Source organism: Podarcis vaucheri, assembly GCF_965113315.1.
Source record: "Podarcis vaucheri genome assembly, chromosome: 12".
Lineage (NCBI taxonomy): Eukaryota > Metazoa > Chordata > Lepidosauria > Squamata > Lacertidae > Podarcis > Podarcis vaucheri.
The window spans coordinates 31,859,641-31,879,821 of record NC_138750.1 but is presented as its reverse complement, the minus strand read 5'-3'; the positions used below and the strand labels follow the sequence as shown (position 1 = coordinate 31,879,821).

General features: G+C 43.0%; 1 protein-coding gene across 4 annotated transcripts in view; it reads right to left on the bottom strand.

The window, feature by feature from the left end:
• Positions 1-230: 230 nt before the first annotated feature.
• The window catches only part of CRPPA (CDP-L-ribitol pyrophosphorylase A), a 61,001-nt gene continuing 41,050 nt past the window's right edge, over positions 231-20,181 (bottom strand). For 2 of the 4 annotated variants that reach the window (XM_082193978.1, XM_082193980.1), the window contains exon 10: positions 231-702. In XM_082193978.1, coding sequence (XP_082050104.1) covers positions 598-702 — 105 coding nt within the window. In that variant the 3' untranslated portion in view covers positions 231-597. Of the gene's footprint in view, positions 703-17,820; positions 17,929-20,181 lie in introns of all 4 variants that reach the window. The other 2 variants (XR_014212650.1, XM_082193979.1) reach the window with 2 other exon arrangements.

Here is a 20,181-nt window from a genome sequence, read left to right as displayed (position 1 = left end):
TGCTTGTCACAAGACAATGTTTACATTCCACAGTCAGGATGGTTGCTTCTCTGCTCCAGCAGAGGCAAGATGCATGTTTGTAATTTCTCAACATTGAACTGAAAATAAAGCAACATAAAGCATGTGGCACGTACTGTTCGTCATTCCGTTGTGCACAGGACTCTGCAATATCAACATCCAATGGGCATCTGGTTGGTCCCTGTGAGAACAGAATGTTGGACTAGATGGACTCTTCTTATGGCTTTAATTAGCCAGTGTAATAATCTAGTAACACATGCTTAGCACTTCCTCGTGGAATAGCTGCATTTAAAGCGCTTCACTCTGGTTAGATCATGCCCACGCAGCTTTGAAGCAATTCACTCCTGCAGTTATATCCCTTTAGAATACAAACAACCTTATTTATCATAGTCCTTAGTTCTCGCTGCCCAAAGGCACTCAAGGTAACACATAGCATAACATTCTGAACCTTATAGTAGCTATATTTCAAATAAGACCTCCCTCTTAAATATTTAACTGCCACCCAAAGTATACTCTTGGTAGATTCTAACTTAAAAAGCCTGCATTGACCCCTCCTTGTAATATCTGCACATCTCATTTTCACGCTACTAGAAGCTGTCCAACATAGGCAGGATTTCTGTCTCTTATTAATGCCATGATAAGAGCAGCAGCTGAATCCATGGTCTCTTGAAGCTTCAAATTGTCCTGAAAGAGAGCAAGAAGATACCCATTATCAGCTGCTTTCATTTCTAGGATGGGAAATCAAAATATGAATTTAAAATTTTAATGGGGAAATGGTAGGAATTAGGAAGAAAAAGTAGGAAGCAGATAGGCCCATATCTCAGTGGCACATTACATCCTTTGGCTGCAGATGGCCAGAGATTCAATTTTTGAGATCTACAATTGAAAAAGAATCTTAGGTAGCAGGGCAGAGAAATAACTCTGCACAATACAGTGGAGAGCAGGTTACAACAAGTAAAGCACAACATTAATATTAAATTTATTTTTAAAAGAAATAAACTTAGCTGAATATTTCCTGTTCTCTACATTCAGTTTGCACATTTTTGACTGACAATGGTCAGTGCAAGAGGGTCTCCTCTATTGACAGATCCTTTGAATCCTTTGAATTTACAGATCGCTAAATGTTTTTGCTGTGTTCCCAACATGTTTATGTGCAGAACCTTTAGTTTCTGAATGACTGCTTTATGGCTTGGATTCATTAAACCCAAATAAAAATAGAAACAAGAATCAGACAGTCTTTCTAATATCTAGCTGGACCTGTGAGTGAGCACTTCGTTCCAGTGATATTTTGATAGCCAAGAACCTTTCTTGGAGTTTCTCCTGAATTAAACTGGCAGTGCAAACTGACTCAATAAAAGATGTCATGGTCAATCATATTTACAAGTGCTCCTGCCTTTCTTTCCATACAACTTTCTTTCTATAGTGTTACAATCCTGCTTTTCAATATTCTCATTGAGGGAAGCCAAATATTCAACAACGGGAAACATCACAGACTTAGATACTTGAAAAGTTTAGTCATATTGTAAACCATTAAACACAGAAGGATAGGAAAAACAAAACGAGCAGCCGAGATCTTGTTCTTGTCCCACACCAATTATCTCACATTACCGACCACCCACTGCTGCCTCTATGGTTCTGGCATCCCAAATGTGTGATGCTTATGGAACATGTACAGAAAATTGTTTTACTCATCAGTAAATCCTGCAACAGCAATCCTAGTAATTGATCTTCCCTATGTATCACGTAAATTCTGTGGTAATCTACTTCCCCATCTCCAAAATGTAGACTGTATTATTGTTGAACCGCAGGATCCATTAACCTAGTACAGTTAATGCTGTATTGAAAAATCTATCTTCCTGGCGTGTAATATTTTTTTACTGTTATTTAAATGGATGATTTACTGCATTAATATACCAACCAAAGAACAAAACATTTACAGCGCCATGTGAATGTAATTTGGAAAACAAAGCATTTTGGAATCTTGCCAGTCATACAGTCTATAAATTCATATTACAAAAGTTTGATTCCACAAAAAGATATGCACCCTCTGCTTTTAAATAAGAAATGCCTTGTAGCTCCAGATGGATTCGGATGCACACTTACTACATCTGATTCGAGTGGTTTCTCACTATGTGTGGGCGCCCATACCACACACTGATGTCTACTTTTGCTTCAATACTAGTTGGATTATGGTAATACGCTGCCGGAAAGCAGTCTCATATTTGTTTTCTAGTAAACTTATTGGTGATCAGTAACTTGTATTCTATACATTCAGCTATGCCACCATATGAAGCGAGACCACACATACAATACACAAAACAGCATTGCCTAGACGAGTGTGTCGGCCTTGGGAACAGACTGGAGAGGAGCAGGCTTCACTCTGGTCTGCCCTCAGCCGCTTTAAGGCATTCCACAATCGGGGTTCCATTGCCAAGAAAGTCCTCCTTCTTGTTGACCAGAGAAAGAAACCGGGCTTCTTTATCCAGCCCTTAGAACCTTTCCCAGGCCCATGCCGCTCTCCAGCTCTGCACCACACCCTCAAGAGCTTTTGTCTGCTTAAGCATAGCCTACTATACAAATATATAGTACTTATTCTATAGCTCAATGTAATTATTCCATAGCTAGATGTAATTAATGAAGATGTGGAAAGGGCAAATCCACAAATGGTCAGCTGCATCATTCCAAGCATCAAGCCACATCATGAAGCCACAACAACTACAAATTGATTAATTGTTTCCAGATACAGTGGTGACAAGGTTGGAATAGATAAGAGCCATTTTATCATCAAAACGTCTACAAGCATGTCGCAGAAGTCCTTCAAAGGTTTTAAAATATCACCCAATAGGCCACTAACCCTTCAAAAAAACTCTGCTGAATAACTTCCTGAGCAACTGTGAGCAATTCAGTGGGAGGAATCATGTTAACAGCCCAATACAAGTCACAATTTCATAGTGAGACAAGGTTTTTAACAGAGGCACCAGCCACGTCAACTGGAAACTCCTAGGGTATTCATGAATTTATGGGATTCCTAAGTCTCCCAGAATGAACAAACTTAATGGGCCCAACTCTTCTGCACAGAGGAATGTTTGCTGTCTGCCTAATTTCATGAGAAAGAGATTTACTAGTCTGGCTCTGACTATGACAATAGGGTCTCACCTTCAAACCACCTGATAGGTGAAAAATACTAGGTTCAGAATGCGCCCTGGAGACTGCATAGGCCCAGTAACAACACATACCAGCCCAACTGTTGTCATGAAGCCATGGCAGCCTGAGGTGACCCTGTTAAGGCTGTCTTGGCATGAATGTTGATCGATTCTGACTGCAACAGGTTAAGCCAACTTTTAAAAATCATGCTATTTCACTGGCAAACAATAATGGCTGGGAGACAGAAGGCCAAGGGATCATTGTCCATTGTATCTTTTTACCCTGGGTTCAGGTGAGTTGAACTTCCACTTCAACTGAAATGAAGAATAAGCTTATATTTATATTGACAGCTGTGTGTAACTATATTAAAAGATGCCCAGATGTTAGCTGCCGCAAAGAACTAACAAGAACGTGAGGTAGTATTCTGTGCAGCACATTTGGCATTTCTTTTGGGTGGTCTCAGTAAAGAATTCTGAAATAAAATCCCATAACCTGTCTAACAGAATCAACAACACACCTGCTTCCAACCAAGGGGACAGGGAGAGACTGACTGCTATAACTATATCATGTTTGGGAGGGTGAAAGCATTATTAAGATGCACGAACTTCACTTCCTTTTGCTGGTGAGGTGTGGCATCATCACAATGGTTTTGCTCCAAAAGCCCTTGGAAATCTGGATGATGTACTAAAACATACATTGTATTTTGAATACCCATCTTTCAGTACATCTGTATCAGTATAAACAGAAGATTGTCAGTTGGCGACAGAAGAAAAAGGATAGTCTGTAAACTATTTTTATGGCTGCTAGGAGTTACATTTGCGGCTTGGAAGACCCACCACACTCCTGTGTTAAGGAAAACTGGTTAGACATTTTTGTACTACTGGAAAACACCCAACCATTCACCCAGAACATGCCAAGAGGAAACGCAAAAGAAAACAAAGGAAAATATGCAAAATTACCTTTAAGATGTAGATCACGGACAGGAAGCCTGTGACCCTCCAGACTGATTGAACTATATGAGGTATTTTTTTTCATATATATGCCTCATTCACTCACATCCATTTATAGCATGTCTAGTCTAGTCTAAGAAAGTAAATTAACAATTTGAGGCACTAGAGGTGGACAAATTGTAACAAAAAAAGATGATGAATTCTAGAATACAGACAAAATGTTTGTGATCAGGAAACCTCTTTACCCAAAAACACAAGAATGCAGAAACTACAATCTTCCAGATACTATTGGACTAGAACTCCTGCCATCCCCGACTACTGTTCATACTGACTGGGGCTGATGGGATTTGGAGTCTAACAACATATGGAAGGTTGTAGGTTCTCTATCTCTGCAAAAAAATACACCCTTGCCATTATTTATGCCCTTACCTTACAGTATTGTACTTTCACTGAACTGAATGTCTTTGGACAAGATAGTGATGCAGGGGAAAAAACAGAAAGTGCAACTGCCCCATTGTTTCCTGTTTTCAAGCATCTTAACATCTCATCTAAAACAGAATACATTCAAACTGCATCGGGAATCTGCCTATCTAGAGCAGGAGAAGAATTAAGTGTTCTACTTGTGATGAAGCAGATCAAGAAAAAAGCAACATTTTCATTTTCTGGTTTCCTATGTTCATCATGCATACACATATTGAGAATACAACCTCCAAATTCAGCTTTCAGACTTCAAAACCTAGAAGTATGTCCAATGCGACTCATACTCAGAAAAGACCCATAATAATTAATGGACATGACTAACTTGTCCATTAATTTCAGCAGGTCTACTCTGGATATTGCCACAATACATCAAGTAAATTAATAAAAACCAGCATACTAATAAACAAAAAACCAATAAAGTAGTGTTCTACTCATTAGGCCTTGGCTGTTAAGATTTGCCACCAACCATACTTAATCAAGAACATCCTTTTTCAATTTTGCATAAAGCTCATCTGAAAAGTGTTTCCTCTTTTGTTTTGTTTTTTACGAATCTGCTTCTTAAGCTATCTACTTCACATTGTTGTTTCACTGAAATGTTAGTCGTGCAATTTATTTCCAATGCAGACAGCAATTATTGTGCGCAGCTTGTTTTCCACCTTCACCCTGTTCTCATAGTTTTGGAGGTTTAATTAAACCAAGATTGTCAGGTTTTTCTGTTTCTGCCCTGCCCTCTAAACACTAGATTCTCAAATGTCTGGAACGCCATATATCCTAGTTGAATATGTTTTCAATTCCCATTTTGTTTCATGAATTGTACTGCCCAGCATTAATTCGGAGTTTGAAACAAATAATTCTAAGTACAATTATGCTCTGCAAAGCCAAGACTTTCTTAGTGACAGTGCTCATCTATACTCTATAAATCAGTGTTGGTCATCATGATTAGAGGTTTTCCTACAGTTAGTTGCTTCAAATCAGTTTTGAGAAGGAGGCCACACAATTTTGAGAAGGCGTAGCCAGGGATGTGTGCAGCTGCTCCCCGCATCAAGTAAATAAAGAAAAATACTTAACAAACTGACCTATTGCATCACAGATAACTGTCCCCCCCCCCAAATAAATCCTGGCTATGCCCATGAAACTACAATGTTTTTTTTTATTTAATTCACTAAATAATGCAAATGAAACTTCACATTTTCACTCTGTTAATCAAGTACAGCTATTTTGAATTATTTTAAAACCAAAGCCCAAAGAAATATGAATGAAACGCACAACTTGAAACTCAGTGCGGTCTAAGGTTTGGGAACATAGTCAGTACTTTCTTTTGCTGAAAATTCAAATTAAAACCAATCATGTACTGAAAAACACTGAATAAAAGAAAAATAGCAGTGAAAATATATCTTCTGCAACAAGGCTGAATTCCCATGCACATATCCCTAAAAGCAAGCATCACTGGGCCTACTTTTGAGTAGATAGGTACAGGATTGTGTTGAAAATACAAGTAAAACAGTGGGAGAGGAAGAAAAGAGCCAACAAACAAGGGCAATTGAGTAGCAACTAAATTCTAAGATAATCTAGTTGTTTTTGCTTTTCCCCTCATTTCCACTTTTGTTCCTACAAAATTGTTTTGTCTCTTTCACTCAGATTTGTGTTTTTAATTGTGGCAAAGAGTTAAATAAAGATATTTAATTTCTCTGAGGGGAAAAAATGTACATTTGTGTTTTCTGTTAAGAGTTCACCCTCAAAACTAGCTAGGCTTCAGCATAATCTAAAAAGAATGCTCTATGTTACTGATTAAAACAGAAAAATGACATGACAATACCCATGAGTAACTGCTTCCCCTCCAATAGTCAGACAGCAATAAAACTTGCTTTCAAGCAGACAGAAAATGCACCAACCAACAACAGTCTGTACTAGACGTATTTGCATAGTACACTACATAGCTCCACTGGTTTCAATTTACATGCCTGAACAGCATCCCCAACTTTGATTCTACTGGATAAGGATTGTTCTTGGCTACAGCTCATGGTTAGCAATCTAAACCATGAGCCCTGGGTTAGAAGCCAAACTGTGGTTTTAGCACAGCATAATAGTAAGAATGACCAGCGTAGAGCAAAGTGACTATCAACTCCTCTCCAGGTACCTGCACATTCACATGGTTCAGGTACACTAAGGTATAAACACAAAGCTTGTGGTGTTTTATGAACCAGGCCATAGTAAAAATAGTAAACTAAAAGCAGTGAACTATTTGAAGCTCCCATTTCACCCATTGCTGTAAATGGGCTCCACACTCCCTTATAGTTGATCTCTATAAGGGAAAAACATGGGGAGGGGTTAGGGAACATAATGTTCTATAGACCTTTGCTGCTTCACCATTGACTTCCAGCACAGTGTTTTTAGACTGATTTGTTTTTGTAAGATGTTTCAATGTTGTGTCTTACTATGCATGTGACCTACCTTGGAAGGTCTTACCCTAGAACTATCTGAAGTTATGGATCCTAAATATTTCCATTATCATTATTATTTGTAATTATTCTGTGTGGGAGTGCTGGGGTATTCTTGCAAAAAAAAGAAAGAAAGAAAGAAAGAAAGAAAGAAAGAAAGAAAGAAAAAGAAAAAGAAAAAAGCAATGTTGTATATGCACACTCCTTATTTGGCTGTTTTATTTCTTTTCTACTACATTCTACTAGTTTGATAGTGAAAGAGAAAAAGACATTGTGTCAATGGTTTCTGACAAACATTAATTTAGTGCTATGGTCTTATGGAACTAAAATGATAAAGTTATCAGAGACGAATAGCCAAAATAATATTTTTATGCCATTATGATAGATGCATAAAACAAGGGTTATCTACAACATGTTACAGTAAATTAAAAGCATTCAAGGGTTGTTTCACACACTATGTGTGCAGGGATATTTTAAGAATATACCTAAAAATGTAAACTATAAATGCAAATGCAGGTAACACAAGGGCATACTTCCCAAGGAGCAATGATTGTGCCCTAACATAACCAAATATTGCAGCCTAAAACTACCAAATTAATTATGTTTGGATATTTGTAGTTGTATCCACAATTGCTGAAAAGATTCAGCAAGATCTGAAGAAGTGTGCATGCACACGAAAGCTCATACCAAGAACTTACTTAGTTGGTCTTTAAGGTGCTACTGGAAGGAATTTTTTTATTTTGACTATGGCAGACCAACACGGCTACCTATCTGTAACTGAAAAGATTCTGTTACTAATCCCACTTAAAATATTGTTTAAAGAATGTCAAACATTACTGAATCAGAGTAGCTGGGTACAAAAAGAATGTCCTTGAACCCTGAATCCATTAGGTCCAGAGAGAATAGGCAACATAATCCAGGACAAAGTTTTCCATGGACCTAGGATGGGGAAGCTGTGGCTGTTGAACTCCAACTCCCATCAGCCCTAGCTAGCATGTCCATTAATCAGGAATGATGGAAACTGTAATACATTGACATCTGTGAGGCCACAGGTTCTCCATATCAGCCATAAATAGATGCAACCCAGAAAAGCATCTGCAGGACAAATAGTGCATGGTGACTCCAAGAATGAAGTCAAAGCACACTCTGGGGACTAAGCATTGAAACACCCATTAGAAATGTGTATTCTGTGATCAAAGCTGGAAAGCAAGAATGGTCACCAGCATGAACACATTCATGTAGAAAGAAATGTGTTTTTCAGCATTGCATTGTCAGAATGCATGCGCTAGCATGTCTTGTGTCAATATAAAATGTAATAATTTTGGCAATACATTTATAATTATAATCAGGACAAAATGAAGATCTATTGCCTTTTACTGTAATTATATTAATAAAACCACTGCTGACTGATGAAGAAATATGATATTTATGCTCCAGGGATTAAAAATGAGAAATCACTGACGGTCAAAATAGTTGAGCAATCTAGTTTCTGGTGAGGTATTTCACTAGAAAGATAACGTAAGCCCTTCCTGAACTCCGGTTTCTTCTCATCCCCCTATTTCAGACAGCTTCGTTTCACTGGCAACTGTGTAATTGACTCACTAGCTTACAATTATAACATATAACAACAATGGTGACTATAAATAGACCAATTTCATTAAAAAATACAAAATGGTTGTAACTCCAAGAGCAGTTTGATGCTAAAATCTATTTGACCTCATTGAGCTTTAGCTAGCCAGTACATACAGCTGTACTCTTCTTTAAACTGTAACTGAAAACTAGTGTTAGAAAACTGTTTGCAAATTAATATTATTTATACCCTATTTTTCTGTACAAGTACACCTAAAACAGCTTATAAGAGTAGAATGGTATCTGCCACATTTTAAGAGTCATTTTAGAACATTCCGCTCTTACATTAAAATAACAATTTAGGGATGTCTTGGCTCCCTGCCATCTCCAGACAGGATTGGAAACATCCCATATCTGAAACCCTAGAAAGCTGTGGTCAGTTAATAGAGACAATAAATACTGAGTTAGATGGACCCCTTGAAACTATGCAATTTCCTATGTTCCTATTTTAGCCATTGACTTCCCAAATTAATTTCTAAAAGGAAAAAAAATGCACCGCCCCACATATTACAGTAAAGACACCTTGGATCATCCAGTGGCGTAGCGTGGGTTGTCAGCACCCGGGGCAAGTAATTTGTGCCCCCTAACCCGTGGATTTGCGCCCCCTAACCCATGGATTTGCGCCCCCTAACCCTAACCCCCAGATGTTGCACCCGGTGCTGCCGGGCCCCCCTGCACCCCCCACGCTATGCCACTGGGATCGTCTGCAATGAAGAACAAAATGTATTTTATTTCTATTGATGAGCTAGCTGCTGCTGTAAAATTTTCCATGGGGAAAACAAATTGAATTAGACAGACTGATACTCTCACAAGCTACATATGAAGAGGTATCACATGTATGCTGTCTTGGGTACTATGGTGGAAGGAAGTCAAGATATAACTGTTATACAATTAAAAAAATGTTTTCTCCCCCAATCAGGCACTGGTTTGTGTGACTTTTTTCAATTTACTGACTTGTCAAGGGACACTGACAAGTATCATTTTTTTCCTTTATCTAGTAAGATATATACACATTGGTACAAATAAAATATGTCTGTGTGTTTGTTTTGTATTTTGCTCATTATGCAGTATGCAAATGGAACCATGCACAACTGAAAACAATTTAACAAAAAGTACAGAGAAACATGGGGGCATTCCACAAAGTAGGTCACATATTTAAAGGCCTTTTAAAAACATTCATTTCTTCCCATCACTTTATTTCATTTTAACCAATACCACATCTCTCTTTTGTAACTCTGCTCTCACTTTCCCTTCTCTTTGTGTGGCATGTGCTACTCAAAGAAATATCAACACTGTAAGCTAGACCTCAGAGTACATGGAAGGACACTGTATTGGTGGCTTTATTACGCTGTAAATGTTTTCCAGCGTTACCTCCTATAATAATCTAAAGCAGAGGTGGCTACCCTGTGGCCCTCCAGATGCTGCTGGACTGCAACTCCCATTATACCTTACCATGGCCATGCTGGCCGGGGCTGATGGGTGTTTATGAGTTTATTGGTGTCTGGAGAGCCAATGGTTAGGCCCCACCCCAGTCAGAAACTGTGTTTTGTTCTTAATTCTGTTCTTGCCCGCCTGCAAACAGACATAGACAGCCTAGATACAGTTGCCTGCATACGGTTCAATAAACCGAGTTGTGTGGCCCATATCTTGTGCTACATTGGATACAGTTGTGTTTTTCTGCACTTTCGTCATGATCCATCTTGTTGTCCATGAGTTGTTAGCATTCTTAGCAGCATGAGTAGCATTTTAAATTTTACAACGTCGTGTAATATCACATTCCCTTTGATCAGCAACGAAGTAAAAGAAACACAATCAAAATCAATGGACTCATCCTCATATACCTCATATGTGTTTATTTGGTACACACATCATTCTAGTACACACATCATCCACCCGTCATCCAATAAGCTTTATTACTTTTAATAGTAACAACCACCCTTTCCCTGGTGGAAATAGCTTCAGGTTCAAGAAGAAACAATTTCAGTGGGACCAGAAGCACATCTATGAGCTAGTTCACAGATCAGGCCTACATGACTGTCTTGGGGAAAGAAAGTTAGACTGCATATCTTTTTGGAAATGATATGCAAAGTAAATAAATATAATTTAGAGAACTAGAATTAATTGAATGTAACCAAAATTTGCATAAGGAACTGCTGATGTATCAGGAAAATTGCTCACTTCTTATCTTTGTTGAATTTAGTTAATTATAATTATACTACACCATCTTTTTTACTAAATCTACATGTACATCATTATGAAACACCTGCAGCCAGCATATTATGGCCTATCTATTGTAGAAAGCAATAATTATAGCATTTAGCTCCATTTGCCTTGATGTTCTGATACAAGTTACCACTGATTTAACCATTACATTCCAAGTACAAGACGTATTTGAAAGGCCAATTATATTATAATTATTATTTGTTCATATAGCAATTGAATGCAATTTTTAAAAATGTTTTGGCACTTTTATAATTAGTGACATTATTTACACAGCAAACACTTGCTACACTCAAAACAAAAAGCAGTGTAGTTTTTTACCTTTGGTTATAAAATACATTTCACCGTACGTGATTAATGAAGGAGTGGGTTTAGAATAGCATTTTGGCTTAAACCACAAAAGATGTTTGCTTGAGTGATAGAAGGCTTCTTACATCAATGCAAATTACTGAGAGATCACTAAAGGGAATCAGGGCATGTGTGGAAATGAACCAGAGAAGGTAAAATAATATAGATGGCAGCAGAAATAATTTTAAACTGATTATAAAGAACTTTTGAAGTCTGCATGTGGGATTGTTAAAAAAATTCTTTCATTAGGAGTGATTCCCCCACCACCACCACCACCACCACCATGGTATGCTGCTGCTGCTGCTGGCATCCATCTGTATAGGGCCTTATGTGTTAGCACCAAAAGCATGAACTTGGCCCAGTAACAGATGGGCAGCCAGTGCAAAGTCTTGCAAACTAGGGGATATATGCTGCTGTTGCAGCATGGAGTTTTTCCTTTACTTGGGAATAAGACCCATAGGAATCACCAGGACATACTTCAGAGTTGGGATCTGGCTGCAAGACCATCTATAAAACTGATGTAACTGATCAATTCTGAAAAGGAATCAAACTGAGAAGTCAGGGCAGGAGTGCTGTTCATTAAAGAGATAATGGAGGGGTATTTAAGTAGCTGAACATATTTGATACCAAGCTATCCACAAAACTCAGTAGCATGGATGGAATATTTTAAATGTTTCAGCACCTTAAAAACAAAACCTGAAATGCAAATATAAGAGATTACTGGCTAATTTATCACAACAGTTGAGAAGAATGGTGTCTGTAAATTTAATCTTATATCCCAAGTTCTAAAAATGCTAGAAATCCCTTTAAAAAAAAATAAATCTGATGATTTTGGCTCATTCTGGGAGCACTAAAGAAAACCTTTGCTGGTGCGTGGTGCCTCCAGGGTTGGTAACTGTCAGGGGATGATTAGCTGCTTGTGCTTAAAATTGTGCCCCTTCAGAGTTTGTGCGGCCCCACAAACCTCTGTGTGTGACAGAGCTCCTCAGACATGTCTGCTCTAGTCACTAGTAGAGTCTGACAGTGGCTGCCTGCGGAAGCGCTTCCAGCAAAGAAGTTCCTTAACGGAAACGCGTCTCCTGGACTCACGACGTGGCAGCTTCCGGCGAAGCATGGGTCTCCCTGCAGTTGCTTCTGACACCTCCCCGCTATTTTCGCTGGAAGTGTCTCTCACCCCTTTCTCTCCCCTGCTGTTTCCTGCCTGGGCTGCTGCGTCTCTCTCAGCATTACTGAGATCCTCCTCCAGAGACCCCTCGCTCCCCCTCCTTGTCCCTGCTTTAGCTGCTGACTCTCTCCCAGTCTCTGGGAGCCCTACCACCTCCCTTTCCTCTGATGTCAGTTCCCTGACATCCACCTCCCCTCCAGGGCCCCCTTCTCCCCCGCCCCTACTCTCTCCTCTGGGCGGTGAGGAGCTGAAACCCCGAAAAGAATCCTCTTCATCTTCAGACGTCTCGAACATTTCCCTCCATCGGTCTTCGTTCCGACTCGCTGAATCCTCCTCCACCTCGGAATCAGAGAACCCCTCCAACTCTTCTTCTTCGTCGGTGGTGGCGAAGTATTCCCTCCGGAACCTCGCCACTGGCTGGGGTTTACGAGGGAATCTCTGATGAAAAGTTTCAATCAAAACCTCGTCATCTACATCCTCTGCCCTGACCCAGGTGTTTTCCGACTCCGGCTCCCCTTCCCACATTACCAAATACTCTACTTGCTCTCCCTTCCACCTGGAATCGAGAATCTCCGCTACATGGTAGCTGTGTTCTTTTTCCTCCATAGCTGGTCCCCTATTGACCCTCCCCTCTCTGTCCCCTATATACGGTGACAGCAATGACCTGTGGAACACTGGGTGCAACTTCATGTGGTTCGGTAACCGGAGTCTGAAAGCCACTGGGTTGACCTGTTGCGTGACTTCAAATGGGCCCAGTCTTTTGGGTCTTAACTTCTTACAACCTCCTTTAAATGGTAACCCTTGGGTGGACAGCCACACCTGGTCCCCCACCCTAATGCTTTCCCCTTCCCTTCTGGTTTTGTCTGCCTGCCTCTTATATTCCTCCTTCGCCCTGTTTAAATTAAGTTGGAGCTGGCGATGGATCGCTTCCATTTCTTCAACGAACTGTTCTGCGGCTGGAACGCTCCAGTTCTCCCCTTCCCCCCCTGGGAAGGCTCGGGGATGACACCCGTGATTAGCCAAAAAAGGGCTCATCCCCGTGGACACGTTCTCTGCATTGTTGTAGGCAAATTCTGCCAACGCCAGCTTCTCCACCCAATCATTCTCTCTGTCATTCACATAACACCTCAAATATTGCTGGAGGACACCATTAGCTCTTTCCGCCTGCCCGTTGGTTTCTGGATGACGGGCAGTAGAGAAATTCACCTCTACATGCAATAAGCTCATGAGCTTCCTCCAGAACCTGGAAGTAAATTGTTTCCCTCGGTCAGAAACCACCCTCAAGGGGGCGCCATGCAGCCTAAACACATTTTCCACAAACAATTTAGCGGTTTCTTCCGCTGTGACCGCATGTGAGCAGGCTATAAAGTGGGCCATCTTGGTTAACAGGTCTACCACAACCATGATGGCTGTTTTCCCTTTGGACCTGGGCAGATCAGTCATGAAATCTATTGCCACTGCCTCCCATGGCCTTTCCGGCGTGGGTAGTGGTTCTAATAAACCTGCCGGTGCCCGCCTCTCCCCCTTGGCTCGTTGGCATCGGTCACACCCTCTCACATATTCCCGCACATCTTCCCTGACCTTGGGCCACCAGAATTCCCTGGTAACCAGCCACATGGTTTTGTGTTGCCCAAAATGCCCTCAATTCCCCTTCAGGTATGTATAACGCTCCCTTGTAGTACAACGCCCCATCTCTCTCCTCAAAACCCCCGGGTTTGTCTCCCTCCCTCCTGAGACCCCTGAGTTTGTCCTGGGCGTATTCATCCTGCACCGTTCCCTCTACCAGTTCCCTTTGCCCCACCAATGCCGCCCCACACACCCAGCGGTCCTCGGGAATGACATGGGTCTCTTCGGGTGCACCCTCTCCCTCCAAATATTCAGGTTTGCGTGAGAGAGCGTCCGCCCTAACGTTCTCCGGGCCTGGTACGTAACAAATCTCAAAGTTAAATTTGGAGAACTCCTGGGCCCATCTCAACTGCCGTTGGTTGAGCACTCGCGCAGTTCTCCAATACTCTAGATTCTTATGGTCCGTGCACACTTGCACCTTCTGTTGTGCACCAATTAGCAGGTGCCTCCATCTCCGGAAGGCCTCATGAATCGCAAGAAGTTCCCGGTCGTACACCGTGTAGTTCCTCTCAGATTTGTTCAGCTTTCGCGAAAAGAAGGCACACGGTCGCCACTCTGACCCCTCCTTCCCCGGCTGCAGAAGAAGCACCGCCCCTATGGCTCTGTCAGAAGCGTCTGTTTCGACCCTCAGCTTTTTTTGTAAATCCACATGTAGAAGTTGTTCATCAGAGGCGAAGGCCCTTTTCAGTTCCTCAAACGCTCGCTCCGCCTCCCCCGTCCAAACAAACTTCTTTTTACTGCTGAGACAGTCCGTGATGGGCGCCGTCAGGTGGGCGAAGTTTCGGATGAACTTACGATAAAAGTTTCCAAACCCTAGGAACCTCTGCACATCCTTCTTGGTCTTGGGTGTTTTCCATTCCAGCACCGCTTGAACCTTGCCGGGGTCCATGGCCAACCCCTTGTCTGACAAGCGGTACCCCAGGAATTCCACCTCCTTGGTATGAAACTGACACTTCTCCAGTTTCACCCACAGTCTGTTGGCTTGCAGCCTGCTCAACACTTCTCTGACGTCTCTCACATGTTGCTCCTCATTCTCCGAATACACCAACACGTCATCTAAGAAGGCCACGCAATTCTTGTAGAGCAAAGACCCCAGTACGTGGTTCATGAAGGCTTGAAAACACGCGGAGCCTGTTTGTAATCCAAAAGGCATAACGAGGTATTCAAATGCCCCCAAAGGGGTGAACATGGTGGTCTTCCATTCATCCCCTTTCCTTATACGTATCAGGTTGTACGCCCCCCTTAGGTCCAGCTTTGTAAAAATCTTTCCTTTTCGCACCCTGGTCAAAATATCATCAATCCTGGGCATAGGAAAAGCCGCCGGCTCTGTCACTGCATTTAGGCGCCGAAAGTCACATACCAGCCTCGGCTTGTCCGTGTTTTTTTTATCCACAAAAAACACTGGGCTACCCCCCGCTGCCTTGGACTCTCTGATGAAGCCTCTCTTCAGGTTCTTGTCAATGAACGCTCGCAACTCCTGCATTTCCCTGTCTGACATGGCATACAACTTGCCTACAGGAAGCTGTGCTCCAGGGAGTAAATTGATCTGGCAATCAAAGGGCCTATGCGGGGGTAGTTGGTCAGCTTCCTTCTCGCTGAACACGTCGCTGAGATCAGCATACTGTGGTGGCACCTTCCCCTTCCCCATTACTTCAGTCCCTGCTAGGGTGGCTTGGGCCCCTGCTGACCCCTTTTCCCCCCTGCAGTGTTCTAAGCAATGTGCTGAACCGAAGGAAACCACTCTTTGATGCCAGCCCACCAGCGGATCATGTAAGGCTAGCCAGCTCATTCCCAAAATAATGGGAGCGCCTCCCAAGGTGGCCACATTAAACGCTATCAGTTCTGTGTGCCTTGCCACCCTCATTATCATTGGGACGGTCTGCAAGCTAACTCCTCCTCCCAACAGTTCCCTGCCATCGATCGTGGTCACCTGCAGGGGGTTGCTTAAAGGGATAGTCTGTATCTGATGTTCAGCAGCAAACTCCTTGCTCATAAAATTGCAGGAGCTGCCTGAGTCCAACAGCGCCTTTATTTTTAGGGGGTGTCCATTTTGCAGCTCTAGCGACACTTCAATCACTAGAGCAGGTCGAGGAGCTTCTGGCACGGGCACTTTCACTGCTCTTTGGCCTGGCTGCAGTGCCCTGACGTTGGCAACCAGGCGTTGGCTTTTACCTGCTCCGTTTCTCCCTGCTCCTCCCCCTCAACTGCTCCCACCATCCCTTGCCATTCCTTCCTCTGGGGGCAGACTCTGGCAAAGTGGCCTGGCTGTTGGCAGAGATAGCATTTCCGGGCTCCCTTTCCCTCCTTCTTCGCCCCCTCACTGGGCTTTGAAACTGCGCGCGCGCGGGCTGTTCCGATTTCCATCGGCTCTGCCGGCGGGAAAGCTGGCTCAGGAATGTCTGGAATGCGTAACTCCTTCCAACGTTCCCCTCTCCCCTCCCGCCTCTCCAAGGCTCTTGCCTCCTGGCGCGCTCCAATGGTCAGCGCAGATTTGGTCAGCTGATCCATAGACACCGCCCTGGGGCTCCTGGCCAGCTCGTCTTTCACAGCTGAAGAAAGACCTTCTTCAAATAGCATCTGAATGGGTGCTGCCGATAAATCCCACCCCAATCTGTGAATCAGCATGGTAAATTCAGTCCAGTACTCACGGACAGATCTGCTTCCCTGCTTGCAAGCCATTAGCTGTCTGCGCACCACCCCTTCCTCAATATCGCTGGAAAACATGATATCCATTGCACGAAAGAATTTCATAGTGTCCTTTAGGATATCGTTGTGCGTTGCCATCAGGGGTCGAACCCAGTCCCGCGCCCCCTTCTCAAGATGCCCAATTACGAAAGCAACTCGCGATTCCTCATCAGGGAACTCATCAAACTGCACATTCAGGGCATATTGCATCTCAGTCCTAAAGGCATGGTAATCCTTGGGGTCCCCCCCAAACTTCTGCACCAATCCTGGTACCTTTCTGGGGAACTGAGTGGTTCTCCCCTTTTTGTCAGCATCCTGAGCCCTTCTCTCCTCGAGCCTCGCCGTCTGCAGCGCAAGTTGGACCTCCAGAGCTTGATACCTTTCTTCCAAGCTTGGACCAGCTCCAACCCCTGCCTCTCCGGTTCCGGCTGGGTTGCTCATGATGCTTTCTCCTGCACAGGCAGCGTACAGAGACTGTCAGACTGCTGTCAGGGGATGATTAGCTGCTTGTGCTTAAAATTGTGCCCCTTCAGAGTTTGTGCGGCCCCACAAACCTCTGTGTGTGACAGAGCTCCTCAGACATGTCTGCTCTAGTCACTAGTAGAGTCTGACAGTGGCTGCCTGCGGAAGCGCTTCCAGCAAAGAAGTTCCTTAACGGAAACGCGTCTCCTGGACTCACGACGTGGCAGCTTCCGGCGAAGCATGGGTCTCCCTGCAGTTGCTTCTGACACCTCCCCGCTATTTTCGCTGGAAGTGTCTCTCACCCCTTTCTCTCCCCTGCTGTTTCCTGCCTGGGCTGCTGCGTCTCTCTCAGCATTACTGAGATCCTCCTCCAGAGACCCCTCGCTCCCCCTCCTTGTCCCTGCTTTAGCTGCTGACTCTCTCCCAGTCTCTGGGAGCCCTACCACCTCCCTTTCCTCTGATGTCAGTTCCCTGACAGTAACCCTGCAGTAACAGAAGATAAATTTAGTCACTCGTCTTTATCACAGCCTTTCAAACCCAGTGAGCTCTGATTTATGACCCTGGCATGTTCATTAACTAGAGTTCCCTCAGTTCAGACATAACAAGGAATTCCATTTGGTTTAAAACCAGTAGCAAATGTATCCGAACTTCTCACCTGGCACATGCCAGAGAAGGCAAGCACTCAAACCCAGCGCTCATCATGGTTCATGCACTTACATCAGAACTGGCTCAGTGTACCTCCAGAAGTCTCACCATTGCAGACGTGTTTAGAAGCATGGAAGTTATCCCCTCACTAGAAATCCATTTCTTAGATATGAATCATAACAATCAACACTGAAACATTCATCAGAATCTATATTTTATAAAACAATGCAAGAAGCACAAAATACATTAAGTCAATTTTGGAATGAGTAATTCAGATGCCCTGTCTTTGACAACTTGTCTCTGATCATGAATCAGTTGACACAGTGTGTACTTTTCACTTGTTTTGGCAAACATGCTGGTTTCCATTAGCAGCATACTCATGTAGTGTTTTCTTTATACACTGTTATGTTTAAAACAGCAAGTCTGTAATAGCTTTCAAAGAGGCCTGATGTATTTGTGGTGAGGTTTTTGTTTTGTTTCATTTCAAGAGCTGGTTATAAGATTCCTGGTCTGTGGCTGGCCTTTTATGTTTGGAATAAAGAACCTTTATTAGCATCTCATATCAATAAAAAAATCCACAATAATGTGGGCATTGTGGTAGTGCAAACACAGGATATTAACAATTTCCATGGTCTTTTTGAAATATCACTTTGTTTCTGAAAGGCATTATTCCTGCATACAGGTGGAAATTCAAAATGCAATTATCATGCTGCTGGAAAAATTTAATATTTCCTCAACGAGTGTTTTTATTGGAAGTGCTACATGGTGTGGATTGTACCTGTGATATCACAAACAAAAAGGGATAGAACCCAGCCTTACCCAATGCCATTTATATTTTGTAGATTTCTAGCGTACTGTAACGAATCTAAAGAGGCCGTATCTCTGATTGCAGTATTTAAGTGTGAAACAATCCTAATTGTCTAAAAATATGTTCAATAACTAGGTCTAGATTCTGTTCTAAAGCATAACATTATTTCACTTTTATGAAGTTGCTTGATTACACATAGTTATTCATCACTCAGCAATTGCAGTATCAATTGATGGTTGGCATTTGCAAAACAGTCTTCAAAGATAAAACTCCAGAGGGAGAGCTTTTATATCATCTCATCACCCTAATTTTCAAAGGAAGCAATTCACATACTGAGTTGCAAGTCATTAAGTGATGAGAAGTCAACTACATGCATGTGTGAATCAAAAGTCCAAAGAAACTAAACGTACATTGCCTAGATTTTGTGTTCTAACTCCATGAATAGTAATTTAATTACACCAAAAATGAGGGACAGTTAAGATAACAGAATGATTGAATATGGAACACTACTTCCAAATTGAGTGGCTAGAGCAGAGGCTTTCAACTTTTTTGAGTCCACATCTCACATGACCAACTGCACTCTTTCTGCAGCTCCCCAGTGGAGAAACACTCTCCAAACCAGTTATGTCACCCCTTGCCTGCAGAGCTGACAGCCCCTCGCTCCTTTTTGAAACCCTCCCATGGAGTGTTCCCTCAGCCTCCTCTCCTCTCCCCTCTCCTTGGCAGTCCTCCAGGCAGACGCCACCACTGCCCCGGTGGTCTCTGAGCCACTGCCCCCCGCCCCAAAGAGAGGTGCCTCCTCACGCTGCCCCACAGGGGCAGAGGTTGCCTTCAGCCTTAGAAGCCTGAGGCCAGCACCTTATTCACCTTGGCAGGCAGCAGTGACAGCAGAGGGTGGCGCTGGGCCTGCATGGTGGAAAGGCTCCCCTTCAACACCGGGCACTCAGTTCCCATCAAGCACAAGAAAGGCCAGTGTGGTGCCTGCCTGCCCAGCATCCCACATGTTTGTCCGTTCCCAACAGCAGGGGCTGGGGGACTGACTGGCTAGGCTCCTTCACCTACTTGCTTACTTCCTCTGAGGCCACCTCAGCTCCTGGGAACCAGCACTCCCTGGCCAGCCCCTGAGGAAACATTTGCCTGGGGAGCATGTAGCCAGGGCTGTTGCAACAAACAGCCACGCAAGCCTTTGGGATGCAAGACAGCCTCAGAGGAGGGAGGGAAGGAAAGAGGGACAGAGGCCAGTGCTGCGTGCAGCATCCCTGACCATCATTCAAGGCACCCTAGGGTGCCACGGCACACTGGTTGAAAACTTAAAAAAACCAAAAACAGACAAAAATCACATGCAGTAAACTGGATTGTATCCAGTGATGCCCTTGTATTCATGAAATAGCTTTTGAGCCAGAGGAGATCTGTACTAATGAAAAAGCGAAGGCAATTTTCACCAATTCACCCTCTGCCCTCCAAATCTACTCTACTGGGATCAGGGATTCTCCTGAACAATGATGGGGTACAGCAGAACTTTCTTTTGTTTCTTCTTCCCTCATCTGACTACCCTGCATAACA